Source organism: Nerophis ophidion, linkage group LG08 (assembly GCF_033978795.1).
Source record: "Nerophis ophidion isolate RoL-2023_Sa linkage group LG08, RoL_Noph_v1.0, whole genome shotgun sequence".
Classification (NCBI taxonomy): domain Eukaryota; kingdom Metazoa; phylum Chordata; class Actinopteri; order Syngnathiformes; family Syngnathidae; genus Nerophis; species Nerophis ophidion.
In genome coordinates this window covers 1,841,463-1,859,733 of record NC_084618.1, presented here as the reverse complement: position 1 = coordinate 1,859,733, position 18,271 = coordinate 1,841,463, and the positions used below count along the sequence as shown (strand labels likewise).

At 40.2% G+C, this 18,271-nt stretch overlaps 1 protein-coding gene across 3 annotated transcripts in view; it reads left to right on the top strand.

Moving 5' to 3' along the window:
• The window catches only part of cyth1b (cytohesin 1b), a 56,012-nt gene that overhangs the window by 19,247 nt on the left and 18,494 nt on the right, over window positions 1-18,271 (top strand). For 2 of the 3 annotated variants that reach the window (XM_061907451.1, XM_061907452.1), the window contains exons 2-5: window positions 6,348-6,430; window positions 11,001-11,065; window positions 16,216-16,282; window positions 16,367-16,485. In XM_061907451.1, coding sequence (XP_061763435.1) covers window positions 6,348-6,430; window positions 11,001-11,065; window positions 16,216-16,282; window positions 16,367-16,485 — 334 coding nt within the window. Of the gene's footprint in view, window positions 1-5,512; window positions 5,742-6,347; window positions 6,431-11,000; window positions 11,066-16,215; window positions 16,283-16,366; window positions 16,486-18,271 lie in introns of those variants that run through there. The other variant, XM_061907453.1, reaches the window with a different exon arrangement.

Genomic DNA, 18,271 nt, shown 5'->3' with positions numbered 1-18,271 from the left:
TATCTAAATACTATTTACAGTATTTTACCTTTTATTTATTTTCCAGCTAACATTTTTACCTTCTATTTACCCTTTACCTTCTTTTACCTTTTAATTAACTTGTTTTACCTTCTATTTATGTTATTTTTTTACCTTGTTTTGCCTTCTATTGATCTTCTTGTAACCTTCTCCGATAAGTTTTTTACCTTCCAATTGCCCTTTACCTTCTTTTACCTTCTAACATGTTTACCTTATATTTTATTATTGATTTACCTTTTTATTTACCTTCTGGCTAACATTTCTACCTTATTTTACCTTCTCTTTACCTTCTTTTACCTTCTAATCAACTTGTTTTACCTTCTGTTTACCTTTTTTTTTTACCTTCTTTTGCCTCTATTGACCTTGTAACCTTCTCCTTTAACTTTGTTGTACCTTCTAAGTGCCTTTTACCTTCTATTTCACATGTTTTACCTTCTTTTATGTGGCTCGGATTTTATAAAATGTTTTGAGTTACATTCATTAAACTATCAATCGAAGCAACAGCATATAAACTTGAGCTTTTTTCTGATCGAATCAATCGATTTAATGATTGCTGCCCTAGTTTATACAGGAAATTACAACCATGCTGCCTCTATGTAGATTTAAGGTGGGGGAAATATTAGATTTTTAGATGCATCGGGATTCGGAAATGGACAATCATAAAATTGATTAGTGAACATCAATAATTGATAATGTATTTATAGTAAATAAAGTAATGCAGAGAGTTCTAAAATGTGTCTAACTGCAGTGAGCCACCTCACGGAGAGATTAATATGCATTGATAATCGATTTTTTTTATAAAATCGTAGATCCTGAATCGTAATCTCATTGTCAGGTTCCCAAAGACTAGTGTTGGGTGATTGTGTAGGTGTACCTAATGTTGTGGCCCTCTGGTCAACATCATCATGGGCTCAGTCTTTCCCTCCAGCAGCCACGTGTCTGCAGTGCACTTTGGTCTTTCTTCCTAGTGAATGCGTCCAATCTCTCACCATAACCTCAAGATTATATCACGTTGTGCTGAGCTGGCCGTCCTCAGTGCCAGCTGCTGTGGAAGGGGACAATTCCTGCATTCTGGCGGGTGCCAGATGGATGACCAAACGAGTCAAAACACTTTTTTTTCCTTTCTTTTTCTTCCCCGACTAAACTGTTTTGGCCTGGAGGCCTAGGTCAGCTGCCACCCTGCCCCTTCCCATCTTTCATTGTGGGCATTGGCATGTGATGACAACAATGATCTGCATAACTATTGAGATGTTGTGTGTTTGAAGCGCTTGTGGACGTTTGATTACATTTCCTTAGTTTATTATTAGTTTTTTTTTTTTAAATTATTTTCAACTCTTTACATTACAACACACGATTTTTAGTCTGTTTACCGCGCAAAACTTCACTCCTTTCACTTAGTGCTAACTCAGCTGTTTTTACATACATTCTGTCACGCGCCCCTTAGGGACATACATTTTTTTATGCCCCCCCTTAAAGGCCTACTGAAATGAGATGTTCTTATTCAAACGGGGATAGCAGGTCCATTCTATGTGTCATACTTCATCATTTCACGATATTGCCATATTTTTGCTGAAAGGATTTAGTAGAGAACATCGACGATAAAGTTTGCAACATTTGGTCGCTAATGAAAAAGCCTTGCCTGTACCGGAAGTAGCAGACGATGTGCGCGTTGTAGGGCTCCTCACACCCTCACATTGTTTATAATCATAGCCACCAGCAGCAGGAGCAATTCGGACCGAGAAAGCGACGATTTCCCCATTAATTTGAGCGAGGCTGAAAGATTTGTGGATGAGGAAAGTTAGAGTGAAGAACTAAAAACGAAAGAAAAGGTGACGGCTCCAGGCGGCGGCAGTGAGAGCGATTCAGATGTTATTAGACACATTTACTAGGATAATTCTGTAAAATCCCTGATCTGCTTATTGTGTTACTAGTATTTTAGTGAGATTATAAAGTGATACCTGAAAGTCGGTGAACGCCAGTGTCTCTGAGAGAAGCCAATGGAGGAGCCAAGATCACAGTTGCCTTTTTGACATCTGCAGGAGGAGGTCGCATAATCCGCTGAAGTCTCCGGTAAGAGCCAACTTAATATCACAATTGGTTGACATGTGGTAGAGAAACATGTTCGCTTGACCGCTCTGTGTTAAAGCTTCACAACAAACAAAGAAACACCGGCTGTATTTCGGTTGCTAAAGGCAGCTGCAATCCACCGCTTTTCACCAATAGCATTCTTCTTTATAATCTCCATTATTAATTGAACAAATTGCAAAGGATTCAGCAACACAGATGTCCAAAATACTATGTAATTATGTGATGAAAAGAGACAACTTTTAGCCGTAGGTGGTGCTGGGCTGAAATGTCCGCTCCAACCAAATATCGTCACAAACACGCCATCATTCCGCGACGTTTTCAACAGGATACCTCGCGGGAACTTTAAAATTGCAATTTAGTAAACTAAAGCGGCCGTATTGGCATGTGTTGCAATGTTAATATTTCATCATTGATATATAAACTATCAGACTGCGTGGTCGCTAGTAGTGGCTTTCAGTAGGCCTTTAAGTTATTGTTTATTTTTTTTAATCTATGTGCCAAGATTATTGGTGTGAATATTTGGGCACCTAACGATTTCATCCAGTTTTTGGGGCTGAGGATTCAATTCGGATTAGATTTTTTTGATTAAAGTCGATTCCCGATTCAAACAATGTATATGTATATATAAATATACCTGTGTGTGTATGTATGTATGTATGTATGTATGTATATGTTTATATACATACACACACACACACACACACACACACACGTTAGGTCAGAAAAAACACAGTCTATATCATCCCTACAAGCCTGTTTCGCAGGTTTCTCTGCTCGTCAAGGGATTTATAAAATCACCGGCCTTCTATTGACCTTGTATCCATTTCCTTTAACCTTTTTACCTTCTTTACCTCATTTTACCTTCTATTTAATATGTTTTACCTTCTTTTATGCCGTTTGGATTTTATTCATAAAATCCCCTGACGAGAAGGGAAACCTGCGAAACAGGCTTGTAGGGATGATATAGCCTTTGTGTTTTTTCCTGACCTAACGTATATTCAGCTCTACCCCGGTATTGAGCACTGTACAACAGATAAACCACAGAAACCATGACTATGTATGTATGTATATGTATATATGTATGTATATATATATATATATATATATATATATATATATATATATATATATATATATATATATATATATATATATATATATATATATATATATATATATATATATATATATATATACATACATATATATGTATGTATTAGGGGTGTAACGGTACATGTATTTGTATTGAACCGTTTCGGTACGGGACTTTCGGTTCGGTATGGGGATGTACCGAACGAGTTTCAAAGCTAAAGTCTTAACAAGCTGCTTTGCTTCTTCTGCCTCTGTCTCAGCACCCAGCATTGTCCCACCCACACAACCATCTGATTGGTTACATATATAGCGGTAACCGCCAATCAGCAGTGCGTATTCATAGCGCATTTAGTCATTGCTCCAGCAGGCAGAGGAGAGACGGTTGAGGGAGTTTTGCAGGTGAGCATAAGGCAACGTACACTCCCCACATGATTATAAACACCTCCCAGTCAACTACTACGAACACCACTATTAGCCCGTTGACCTTCGAGAAACTTAAACTGCAGCTCAGCACGCTCGCAGTTCTGGTTTGAGGTGAAGGCTAATTAGCTTATAGCGTAACATTAGCTAGTTTTGCAGTGTGTGTGTGTGTGCGTGCGCGGGTTTTACAGACAGAACAGCTTTGAATGGCAGGGTCCCTGCTATCACATGTTGATAACAATATAACATTTACATAATAAAAATCTACTACAGGATTCTCAAATGCTGTAATAAATTAAGCATGATGAGTTGACTTGAAACTGTTAAATGTTGCACTTTTTATATGTAGCAGAAAAGTTTTGTCATTTTATTTAATCCGTGCAACAACTTGAGGCAGTTTAATGTGGATTAACGTGGGCAGAATTATTTTAATGTTCACAATGTTAAAAAGATAAAGCCATTGTTTACAAATTTGGTAAATAAATAACCAAAACATTTTCATTTTGTTGTTTTCTTACTGTACCGAAAATGAACCGAACCGTGACCTTTTCAAACCGAGGTACGCATCGAATCGAAATTTTTGTGTACCGCTACACCCTTATTTTTTGTATATATATATATATATATATATATATATATATATATATATATATATATATATATATATATATATATATTAGGGCTGCGAATCTTTGGGTGTCCCACGATTCGATTCAATATCGATTCTTGGGGTCACGATTCGATAATATATAGATTTTTTTCCGATTCGATTCTCAATTCAAAAACGATATTTTTCCGATTCAAAACGATTGTGTATTCATTCAATACATAGATTTCAGCAGGATCTACCCCAGTCTGCTGACATGCTAGCAGAGTAGTAGATAAAAAAAAAAAAAGCTTTTATAATTGTAAAGGACAATGTTTTATCAATTGATTGCAATAATGTAAATTTGTTTTAACTATTAAACGAACCAAAAATATGACTTATTTTATCTTTGTGAAAACATTGGACACAGTGTGTTGTCCAGCTTATGAGATGCCATGCAAGTGTAAGCCACTGTGACACTATTGTTCTTTTTGATTATTATCATAAATGTCTAATGATAATGTCAATGAGGGATTTTTAATCACTGCTATGCGGAAATGACAACTAATATTGATACTGTTGTTGATAATATTCATTTTTGTTTCACTACTTTTGGTTTGTTCTGTGTGGTGTTTGTGTCTCCTCTCAATTGCTCTGTTTATTGCAGTTCTGAGTGTTGCTGGCTCAGCTTTGCTTTTGGAATTGGATTGCATTGTTATGGTACTGCTGTGTATCGTTTTGTGGGATTGATAAAAAAAAAAGAGAATCGATTCTGAATCGCACAACATATTTGATTCGTATTCGAATCGTTTTTTCCCCCACACCCCAAATAAATATATATATATATATATATATATATATATATATATACATACACACACACACACTTTCAGAACCGGTTACAGGTTAGAAAATATTTTTCTCGTTGCATGGAGATGGCTTAAAAATGTCCTTTTCAGAAGCACTTTATTAAACGGGCTGTTTGGAACGTTCTCAGAGTTCTCTTTTTCTAGTGGACAAAATTTTTTCAAAGTGATTTTTTTTTTAATCTGTATGTGTCCAGATACCACTATTTGAGAAGCGCGGCGCTAGCACAACATTTAGTAAGGACAGATCATGTTCTGTACTTCCTGTTTATGCAGCAAGCCAGTAGGGCATGAATCAACCGCGCCCTCTGGTGGTAGCTAGCTACCAAATACATATCCTTTTTTTTTTTTACTTTTAAGATTTAGCCTGACCCACAAAACCTCTGTCGGGGCAGGGGAGAGTTGGGATAGATGAGGAGGAGGTGCTGGGGGAGGGGTAATGCCCTCGTTCGCGGCCGCGCATCAGTCTCAGTCCGCTCGCTCATGCAGGAATGCGCGCCGGGTTAGTCCTGGTTTCCTAAGCGGAGGTCTCGGATGCAACTGGACTACTCTCTCAGAAAGGACTTACTCTTATTGGCTTCATAATAAATAAAATAATCGAGTGGTGTGTATATTTTGTGGCCAACTAGAGTGAGACTTTTATTGTGAAAGCCCTGGGACCGCTAAAACTGGTAAGACAAACAGACCCGTATGACACAAACCCACAGTGGGCAGTGTGTTTTGTGTTAGTCATGTCAACTGCCAATCGATTTTGTGTGCATTTCTAAAGAAAATATGCAGTATTAATGTGTGTGTCTGTCACTTATTCAGAGCAGCTGGTCGCTATGACGAGGTGTCCCGTTACCCGCAAGCTCGTGTGTGATTATCAACGAAAAGCTGCTTGAAGCTCACAATAGTGCGTTGTTATTCATGTGGAGTTTATATCAAGGGTAACTCCAGCTGTCTGGTCCTTTTTTTAGAGCGGCTTTAATGCTGCATGACTTGCGGTGGGCGTTTCCAGTTGAGAAAGTTTTTGATTGAGCCTTTTATTTTGAAAATCCCTATGCAGATCACAAGGCGAAAGTCTTTTCTCATGTTTACACAAGAGACCGCTTTGTGAATTTTAAGGATCTGTGTTTCATTTTGGAACTTGAGGCTGTTAGCGTGTAGGAAGGCGATTTTAATAGATAGAAAATGGTGTTGCCATAGTGACCCATAAATGTGGGACTCTGAGGTCTCCTTTTTGTGTGTGTGTACCAATGTGTTGTGTTTATGTACACATTTTTCTTTGCCCTCAGTGCCCGATGACCTCAGCCCAGAAGAGAGACAGGAGCTGGAGAGCATCCGCCGCAGAAAACAAGAACTACTGCAGGACATACAAGTAAACACACGCACAAAGAGTGTTTCTTAGTTTCCCGGGAGTATTCTCAAGTAAACAGTTACACAAGGGGGTTTTTTCTATGTCTGAAACTGGTCAACCCTCACTTTTGAGGCTTTAGGACAGGCGTATCCCAAGTTTTTCCACTGAGGGCCGGACACAAAAAACGTTTTTGACAAAAAAAACATAAGGGGCCCATTTTGATATTTATCATTTTCAAAACTATTTCATTATGTATTTATTTTTACCTTTCGGGCTGCCCTCAAATTCGGTCCCCGGGCACCTGGTAGGGTTTCAGTCATAAAGAGTGCGTTCGTGCGTGCATACATACATAGATATATAATGTGTGTATGTATGTGCAGTACAGCATTCCTCATTCAATGCGTTTTTTTTTATTTTGATGATTATTTACATTGTAGATTGTCACTTAAGGCATCAAATTTATGCGGAGTTATGGACTTGACAAAAAAAGTTGAAATAACTAAAAACATGTTTTATATTCTAGTTTCTGCAAAATAGCCACCGTTTGCTGTGATTACTTCTTTGCACACTCTTAGCATTCTCTTGATGAGCTTCAAGCACACCTGTGAAGTGAAAACCATTTCAGGTGACTACCTCTTGAAGCTTATCAAGAGAATGCCAAGAGTGTGCAAAAGAGTAATAAGATCAAAGGGTGGCTATTTTGAAGAACCTAGAATATAAAACATGTTTTCAGTTATTTCACTTTTTTTTTGTTAAGTGTGTGTATACAGTATATGTATGTATGTATGTATGTATGTATATATATATATATATATATATATATATATATATATATATACATATACATATACATATACATATACATATACATATACAGCTGCCCAGTCCACCCCAGAGCAGCTGTGGCTACTGATGTAGCTTACCACCACCAGGTGTGAATGAATGTTGAGTCCCACTTCTCTGTCAGTGCTTTGAGTGTCTAGAAAAGAGCGATTTAAATCTTAAAATATTATTATTATTATAATCCCTAACATTGATTTTGATTCAATATTATTTTTATTTTTGAGCAATGAGTTTAACAACAATATCCCACTAAAATTCTCTGGGATCTAAAAGGGTCCCCACTCACAAAAGTGTTAAAAGTAAGTCATATATTTATTTTATTTTTTTCAACATTTAAATATCGAGATCAACTTCAGATCTATCTGTCATAAGCTTAAATTTTTATTTAGGTTTTAGGCTCTTTTAGTTAAAGAAATCCCCCCCATTTTTTTTTTCAAAGTGGAATATTTGATGTAAAATAATTGGAGCTTTATAAAGGTCTATAATTCACAACAACATTGATTTGGATTCATTACTATTTTTTGAGCAATGACAGTTAAAAAAACACTTACATTTTCAGGGATCCAAAAAGACCTCACAGGTTTAAAAATAAATCATTATTTTTTACTTTTTTAGGTTAACTCTCTAGATCAGGGGTCTCAAACTGAATTTACCTGGGGGCCACTGGATGCAGAAACTGGGTGAGGCTGGGCCGCAAGGAAAGATTTCTTAAGAAAATCTATCATGCACTTTTTAATGAATTCATCTTTGAATGGCTTTCCCGCCCTAGCAACATTCTTGCCAACTCTTGTGATCTTACGGGAAACACCGAATATCAGTGCCCCTCTCCTCAATCTCCTGGGGCAATTTGTTTTAACTATTAAACGAATAGTTAAAACAAATTCTGGGGCGGTATAGCTCGGTTGGTAGAGCGGCCGTGCCAGCAACTTGAGGGTTGCAGATTCGATTCCCGCTTCCACCATCCTAGTCACTGCCGTTGTGTGCACTGCTCCTAGTGCCACCCACACTGGTTTAAATGTAAAAAAAAAAAAAAAATTGATATTGGGTTTCACTATGTAAAGCGCTTTGAGTCACTCGAGAAAAAGCGCTATATAATACTTCAGTTCACTTCACAATCATTCACCCGGACAACAATAGTTAGGGCGCGTCGTGATGGCACTGCCTTTGGAGTCCTCTACGACCTACCGTCTCATCCGCTTTTCCACCTTACAAACAGTGTGCCGACCCAGTCACATATTGTATGAGGCTTCTGCAAACCCACAGGGGTGACTGCAAGACATAGATATTCAACAGCCATACAGGTCACACCGAGGGTGGCCCAATAAACAACTTTATCACTGTTACAAATATGTGCCACACTGTGAACCCACACCAAACAAGATTGACTAACACATTTTGGGAGAACATCCAAAACACAACATAAACAGAAAAGAACAAATACCCAGAATCCAATGCAGCCCTAACTCTTCCGGGCTACAATAGGGGCGGGGGTGTATAACGTAGCCCGGAAGAGTTAGTGCTGCAAGGGGTTTTGGGTATTTGTTCTGTTGTGTTTATGTTGTGTTACGATGCGGATGTTCTCCCAAAATGTGTTTGTCATTCTTGTTTGGTGTGGGTTCATAGTGTGGCACATACTTGTAACAGTGTTAAGGTTGTTTATACGGCCACCCTCAGTGTGACCTGTGTGGCTGTTGATCAACTAGTTTGTCATTCTTGTTTGGTGTGGGTTCATAGTGTGGCACACACTTTTAACAGTGTTAAAGTTGTTTGTACGGCCACCCTCAGTGTGACCTGTGTGGCTGTTGATCAACTAGTTTGTCATTCTTGTTTGGTGTGGGTTCATAGTGTGGCACACACTTGTAAGAGTGTTAAAGTTGTTTGTACGGCCACCCTCAGTGTGACCTGTGTAGCTGTTGATCAATTATGTCTTGCAGTCGCCTACTGTGTCTACAAGTATTGACTACAATATTTGGCTGGGCTGGCACGCCGCTAGTACAAGTTGAAGAGGACTCTTAAGGTTGTGTCTCCAAGGTGCCCTCCTACTATTGTTGTCAGGGTGAATTTCGAAATAATGATTAACATCGGGAGTCTCCCGGACAAATCGAGGCTATAAAAGTATGACGCTGTGAAGTGCCATTCATGTAAAACTCGCGGGCCGCACCAACATTAAATTTTCACATCAGGGTGCGGGCCGCAAAATAACGTCTCGGCCCGCGTGTTTGTGACCCCTGTTCTAGATCCACTTCAGATCTTTCCGTAGATGATAAGTTTTTATTTTTGTTTGTTTTATACCCTTTTTTTCATAGAAAACAGTTTTTTTTATGGCAAACACACAAAATATGTGCAATATGCAATAATTTCCTAAACAAATATTTTCTTGTGAAATATTTGATTTGAAGTAATTGGAGCCTTAAATAGGTCATTAATTCATAACAACACAGATTTTGATTCATTTTTATTTTGTATAAGGAATGGCAGTTTTAAAGACAAAGACACTTCATAGCAGCTTTGTGTTATTAGTTAACATTTTCTCGTTGCACTTCTCCTGTATACTGAAATGTCACTTTTTTTTGTACTAGTATTTTTAGAAGGTGCAGCGGACCATTACAAAATTAGCTGTGGGCCGTACTTTGCACACCCCTGCTTTGGGAGTAGGGGTCAGACTGAGAGGAGGGGCTAAAAAGTAGGATTGGGATTGGCCCCATGTTCCACTCCACTTCAGACAGAACAGAAATAAAATAGAGTTCCACTTCAAACCCATCCCAGCATACCTTTTTGGACCCCACTTAGAATAGAAAAGGATCTTACTCCAAACTGTACTTACAATGTTGGAAGCATACATTTATTCAAAATGACATCATGCATTTTTTCATTTAAGATGAGCTTCCCTTTCAGGCTTGTGCCCCATGGTGGTGTAGATGTGGTATTGCAGTGAGGCTAAATGTGCATAAACATTGAACTGTTAAGCCATTACTGCTTAAGTGTTGCAATACATGTGTAGTCAAAACACTCGTCAGACGTCCTTAATTTGAATTATTACTGCTGATCATCATCTTGTCTTTTTTAAACGCCGCTCCCACTTGCCCTTGGGACTAATGGGCAATGAGCCATCAAATATTCCAGTCATGGAGACAGAGGAAAGGAGGGGTTGTTGGGCAGGGGGCCGGGGGGGGTCTTGGTGTCTCGCCGTGGAAACTCGTGTGGAGGAGTCCAGACTAGAGTTATGCACTTTGGATGATGATCATGTTTCTCAGCTGAGACGCATTCCTCGTCCCTTTTTTTTGTCCTCGTGTATTGTTATCTTCTCTGCTCTCTAGCCCTTTTTTTTTTTTTTTAACCCTCTTCTTCGCTCGTCACACTAGTGACTTCCAAGTTGCTCCAGCGTGACATTCACACAGACTGGGACTGGTGGAAGGGGGTTGGGAAGTGGCCGGCGAATCTGGGTCAGGACATGAGGGCACGAGGATCGGGTGGAGGGGAACTATGGGCGCCCGGCTGACCTGAGAACAGGTGCTCCAGCTCCCAGAGAGGAGTTGTGGTGAGAGCAAGAATGTGGGGAGGAGAATGTCTTCTTCACTTTGAAGGTTCTTTACTGGGTCGTGTTCGAACTAGCGTGCGTGGACCAGACGACCGTGAACAATGCGTGTCGGGATCAAAGCTCAAATATCACCCAGACAGCACATGCATAAATGTGACTAGCGATGTGTGTTTTTTTTTTTTTTAAATCTCTTTCTCTTTATGCTTTTAGAGGCTGAAGGATGAGATAGCTGAGGTGACAAATGAGATTGAAAACCTGGGCCTGAGTGAAGAAAGGTAAGAAAGTAATCTCAGCCAGCAATAATGGTCGCTTTAAGAACAAACTACCACAAATTTGTCTTATCGGGATGGTAAAGCGGCCTTGCCAGCAACTTGAGGGTTGCAGGTTTGATTCCGGCTCCCGTCATCCTAGTTACGGCCGCTGTGTCCTTGGGCAAGGCACTTCACCCACTTTGGTCCCGGTACCACTCACACTGGTGATAGTGTGAATGATCACAAATGGTGGTCGGAGGGGCCGTAGGTGAAAATTGGCAGTCACGCTTCTGTCAGTCTACCACGGAAGTTGCAACTACAGATTTAGTTTACCACCAATGTGTGACTGTGGAGTGAAGGAATGATGGGTTCTCAGTTCTCAGTGAAAAGTGCTATATTAATGGATTCACTCGCTGGACTATAAAGACAACATGACATACATCCGTAAACGTGGATGCATATGCAAAAGTGCCATATATTTATCTGTACAGTAGGGGTGTAACCGTATGTGCATTCGTATTGAACCGTTTCGGTCCGGTTCGGAGATGTATCGAACGAGTTTCCACACGGCCATATTAAGTAGCGTACCGCACGTTGTGTAAACAATGCACACCGAGGCACAACACACGGCATATATATGTATATATGTATGTGTGTGTGTGTGTGTGTGTGTGTATATATATATATATATATTATATATATTTGATTGTGTCTATATATATATATATATATATATATATATATATATATATATATATATGTATGTATGTATGTATGTATGTGTGTATATATATATATATATGTATGTATGTATGTATGTATGTATGTGTGTGTGTATATATATATATATATATATATATATATATATATGTATGTATGTATGTATGTATGTATGTGTGTATATATATGTATATGTATATGTGTGTGTCTGTGTATATGTATGTACACACACACATAAAAAGTTATTTTGGATGCTCTCAAAAACATTGACCACCATGTTGCTACAAAAAAAAGTTAAATCCTCTTAACCTTAGTGTCGGCGAATGTTTGCGACATGCAATCGACGAGAGGAGACGTCAGCTGAGACAGGAGGCGAAGAAGGGAGAGGCAGTGTGTTACTGCTCGGAGAGAGAGTCCTTTTCTTCCACGATCCCCTCTCTTTCCCAAGTCTCAAATCCACAGCGATTCCCCCTTCTTTCAAGGTTGCTTTTCTTGCTTTTTTGAAACCATATTGAGTAACAAAATGGACAAAACTTAATGAATGGCGAGAAATGAAACACGCTGAAGCACTGAGGAAGTGCCGGCCGAGTAATGGACTGTGTCAACAGGATTTGACGTAGGCCTGTCCAAAAATGGCTGCGCTCTTGTGTACTGTACAGCCTGCACAGGAAGTGACATCTCCAAAATAGATCCACCCTTAGGCTTTCCAGCTGCACACAAAATGAATGAATTAATGAAATGTTTGTACACCAAGACGTGGTTTGCACAAAGGCATATTTGAGTTGATCTAGAAGTTTTGTAAATTGAGGTGCCACTGTCGTTATTAAACTTTTTGTTTTTGTTTTTTTTATTTTTTATTAACAAATAGCTGGACAGAAACAAATTTGTCTGTCAAATTTGTAACATGTAACTCAACGTAGGGCTGGGCGATAGGCTTTTATTAATATTGCGATATTTTTATGCCATATTGCGATCTACGATATATATCTCGATATTTTGAATGAACACCTGATGCATATAATGACAGCAGTATGATAATTCTATGTGTCTACATTCAAACATTCTTCTTCATACTGCATTCATAATATATGCTACTTTTAAACTTTCATGCAGAGAAGGAAATCACAACTAAGTCAATTGACCAAAACTGTATTTATTAAATAATCTTCATTCTCTCACAGGTGACTTTTTAAATGAAAGAACAAATTAGTACCTTTGGTAGCAACACTTCTGCTGTATACTTTGCATATTGCTGTTGTCTGCTGAATATCTTCTCGCTTGAAGCCAAACGAGCGCCGGTTGATGGATTCCCTGCTCTTTTTTTGGGGCATGAATTGTTCTTCCTCCATTTGTGATCAGTTTCGCACCTTCTCTCTTGTATTGTCACAAGCTCAGCTCCGCTCCGCTAACGTTAGCCATGCTGCTACCTCTCTGTTCGGCGAGAGCGTATGACGCTACACACGCAACAGTATGTGACGTATTTTAGAAGGCGGGCTTGTTTTACGTCTCTGTGAGAAGGAGGGACGAGAAGGAGTGAGAAACGCCTGTAGTGTATTGCCCACAGCTAAAAGCAACTGCGTGAGAACGTATACTCGAATATTACGATAGTCATTTTCTATATCGCACAGAGACAAACCCGCTATATATCGATATATCGCCCAGCTCTAACTCAACATAGTAAACAAGAAAAGAAGAACAATTACCTTATTTGCTGCTGTAGGATGAAAATGATCAGAGGGGGTATGGCGTAGTGGGTAGAGCGGCCGTGCCAGAAACCTGAGGGTTGCAGGTTCGCTTCCCACCTATTGACATCCAAATCGCTGCCATAGTGTCCTTGGGCAGGACACTTCACCTTTGCCCCCGGTGCCGCTCACACTGGTGAATGAATGATGAATGAATGATAGGTGGTGGTCGGAGGGGCCGTAGGTGCAAACTGGCAGCCACGCTTCCGTCAGTCTACCCCAGGGCAGCTGTGGCTACAGATGTAGCTTACCACCACCATCGTGTGAATGAATGATGGGTTCCCACTTCTCTGTGAGCACTTTGAGTATCTAACAATAGAAAAGCGCAATATAAATCTAATCCATTATTATTATTATTATTACTACCGACCACGCAGTCTGATAGTTTATATCCATCCATCCATCTTCTTCCGCTTATCCGAGGTCGGGTCGCGGGGGCAACAGCCTAAGCAGGGAAACCCAGACTTCCCTCTCCCCAACCACTTCGTCTAGCTCTTCCCGGGGGATCCCGAGGCGTTCCCAGGCCAGCCGAGAGACATAGTCTTCCCAACGTGTCCTGGGTCTTCCCCGTGGCCTCCTACCGGTTGGACGTGCCCTAAACACCTCCCTAGGGAGGCTTTCGGGTGGCATCCTTACCAGATGCCCGAACCACCTCATCTGGCTCCTCTCGATATGAAGGAGCAGCGGCTTTACTTTGAGTTCCTCCCGGATGGCAGAGCTTCTCACCCTATCTCTAAGGGAGAGACCCGCCACACGGCGGAGGAAACTCATTTGGGCCGCTTGTACCCGTGATCTTATCCTTTCGGTCATGACCCAAAGCTCATGACCATAGGTGAGGATGGGAACGTAGATTGACTGGTAAATTGACATCTTTGCCTTCCGGCTCAGCTCCTTCTTCACCACAACGGATCGATCGGTACAACGTCCGCATTACTGAAGACGCCGCACCGATCCGCCTGTCGACCTCACGATCCACTCTTTCCCCACTCGTGAACAAGACTCCTACGTACTTGAACTCCTCCACTTGGGGCAGGGTCTCCTCCCCAACCCGGAGATGGCATTCCACCCTTTTCCGGGCGAGAACCATGGACTCGGACTTGGAGGTGCTGATTCTCATTCCGGTCGCTTCACACTCGGCTGCGAACCGATCCAGTGAGAGCTGAAGATCCCGGCCGGATGAAGCCATCAGGACCACATCATCTGCAAATAGCAGAGACCTAATCCTGCGGTCACCAAACCGGATCCCCTCAACGCCTTGACTGCGCCTAGAAATTCTGTCCATAAAAGTTATGAACAGAATCAGTGACAAAGGACAGCCTTGGCGGAGTCCAACCCTCACTGGAAATGTGTTCGACTTACTGCCGGCAATGTTTATATATCAATGATGAAATCTTAACATTGCAACACATGCCAATACGGCCTTTTTAGTTTACTAAATTGCAATTTTAAAATTCCCGGGAGTTTCTTGTTGAAAACGTCGCGTAAATATGACATGTACGCGTGACGTCACGGACTGTTAGGAAATATTAGCGCTGCACACACACACAGCTAAAAGTCATCTGCTTTAACGGCATAATTACACAGTATTCTGGACATCTGTGTTGCTGAATCTTTTGCAATTTGTTCAATTAATAATGGAGACGTCAAAGTAGAAAGATGGAGTTGGGAAGCTTTAGCCTTTAGCCACACAAACACACAGTGATTCCTTGTTTAAAATTTCCGGAGGTGAAGCTTTCCTATGGATCAGAGCGGTCAAGCAAACATGGATCCCGACCAAATGTCAACCAACAGTTTTCGGTGAGAAAATTGTGGTAAAAAGTCGCCACTAACCGGAGATCAGCTGAGCTTGTGCCGTCCATACAACTTCTGTCGACTTCTATCAGACACTGTCCTCAAGACACCCGTGGACAAACTCCTCCGACTATCAGGTACTATTAAACTCACTAAAACACTGGCAACACAATAGAAAGATAAAGGATTTCCGAGAATTATCCTAGTAAATGTGTCTAAAAACATCTGAATCCGTCCCAATGCCATCGCGTTTTTTTTAACTTGATTTTTATTTTATTTTTTTCTAGTCCATCGCTATCAATATCCTCAAACACAAATCTTTCATCCTCACTCAAATTAATGGGGAAATTGTCGTTTTCTCGGTCCGAATAGCTCTTTTTGTTGGAGGCTCCCATTAAAAACAATGTGAAGATGTGAGGAGCCCTCAACGGGTGACGTCATCGTCTGCGACTTCCGGTACAGGCAAGGCTTTTTTATTAGCGACTAAAAGTTGCGAACTTTATCGTGGATGTTCTCTACTAAATCCTTTCAGCAAAAATATGGCAATATCACAAAATGATGAAGTATGACACATAGAATGGACCTGCTATCCCCGTTTAAATAAGAACATCTCATTTCAGTAGGCCTTGAAATCCCTTATTAGATAAATTAGATCTCACACTTTGGAATTGTTGCCTCCGCTTCGTTCCATTTCAATCGATGATAGCGCTGAAAAATGACTTTTCAGTACAAGCTGTCACTGATGATCCAAAAGAAGTTCTTCCTGCTAAACACACAGCGGCTGTATCAGTCATCTGTTTGTCCTTAAAGTGACACATATTACTCCTTGTGTTTTATTAATGTCAGTACAGTTTGACCCATAACTGGTAGATATTCCTGCCAGAAAACACAATCCTCCATATGTTTATCTGGTGTGTACAGGAAAACCATGCAGAGGAACAAACAGATGGCTATGGGCCGAAAGAAGTTCAATATGGACCCCAAAAAGGTGCTGCAAGTACTGATTCAATATGCCTATTTAATGCAAATGTTAAATACCAATGTACCTATTATTGCTGCTTGTTGTCTGCAGGGGATCCAATTCCTGATTGACAGCTCCCTGCTTAAAAACACCAGCGAAGACATCGCACGGTTCCTCTACAAGGGCGAGGGCCTGAACAAGACGGCCATCGGCGACTACCTGGGGGAGAGGTCAGCGTTGTGCTGATAATCTGATCTGATTCTGATCAATGCAGTTTTTTCCTCATGCATGAGATTAGAAGATCATCCTTTAATCTGCCTCAATCCCGCTCACCACTTCATCTAAATCAGGGGTGTCCAAACTTTTTCCATTGAGGCTCACGCGCTGAAAAATCTAAGCACGCGTGGGCCATTTGAAAATGTTCCATTTTGAAAATAAGTACAATATTTAGAATATTTGTTAAAAGTTTGGTCCAGGGGACCCAGAAGGGTCTCAGTCTTAAAAAAATGTTGAAAAAAAGGCATACATTACAGGCCAACGGTTTGGACACACCTTTTCATTCAATGCATTTTCTTTATTTTCATGACTATTTACATTGTAGATCAGGGGTGTCAAACTCAAATACAGAGTGGGCCAAAATTTGAAACTGAACGAAACCGCGGGCCAAGGTTGAACAAATTAACCTTTTAATAGGGACCCAAACAAGTTTTGCATTGAACATTGAACAAGCAAGGCTTATATAACTGTATAGTGACATGCAAAATCAAGTTTCAAATAATAACAATAATAATTGAAAAATATCAATGGCATATCAAATAAAATTATAGTAAAAATTGAATGCCTCTTTTCTATTTGCAGCCGTCTGACATAAAGATCAAAATAAACTTTTTCAACAGGCTAATAATAAATTTTAAAATAAAATAATAGTGAATGAATCAAACATTCAAGCCTTGAAGTAGCACAAGAAAGTGCATGAATAAAACGTTAATTATTGCTCAGTTTGCTACAATGATTTGCTTTAACACTGAAAATGGAACAAGCAACGCGTATATAACTAAATAGTGCAAAATCAACTTTCAAAAAACAAACGAAAAAATATCAATGGCATATTAAAGAAAATTTAAATGAAAAAATTAATGCCTCTTTTCTATTTGCAGCCTTCTGAGGTAAATATCAACATTAACTTTTTCCACAGGCTAATACATTTGAAAATAAAATTGTTGTTTTGTTGGTAGCGGGTGGTGTATTTTGTAGCGTCCCGGAAGAGTTAGTGCTGCAAGGGGTTTCTGGGTATTTGTTTTGTTGTGTTTATGTTGTGTTACAGTCAGGATGTTCTTCCGAAATGTGTTTGTCATTCTTGTTTGGTGTGGGTTCACAGTGTGGCGCATATTTGTAACGGTGTTAAAGTTGTTCATACGGCCACCCTCCAGTGTGACCTGTATGGCTGTTGACCAAGTATGCCTTGCATTCACTTGTGTGTGTGAAAAGCCGCATATATTACGTGACTCGGCCGGCACGCTGTTTGTAAGGAGGAAAAGCGGAAGTGATGACTGGTTGTAGAGGACGCTAAAGGCAGTGCCTTTAAGGCACGCCCCCATTATTGTTATCTGGGTGGAAATCGGGAGAATGGTTGCCCGGGAGATTTTCGAGAGGGGCACTGAAAAAACGGGCGTCTCCCGGGAAAATTGGGAGGGTTGGGAAGTATGAGTATTAGCGATGAATGCGCTGTATAATACCGGCGGGCCAGCTCTAATGTTAATTTGACACTGCCTCAAGGGCCAAATGAAATTACACGGCGGGCTAAATTTGGCCCGGGGGCCTGAGTTTGACACCCATGTTGTAGATTGTCACTGAAGGCAGCAAAACTATGATGTGGAGTTATACTTAACAAAAAAAGGTGAAATTACTGAAAACGTTTTATATTCTTTTTTTTTTTTTCCAAAATAGCTCCCTTTGCTGTGATTACTGCTTTGCACACTCTTGGCATTCTCTCCATGAGCTTCAAGCACACCTGTG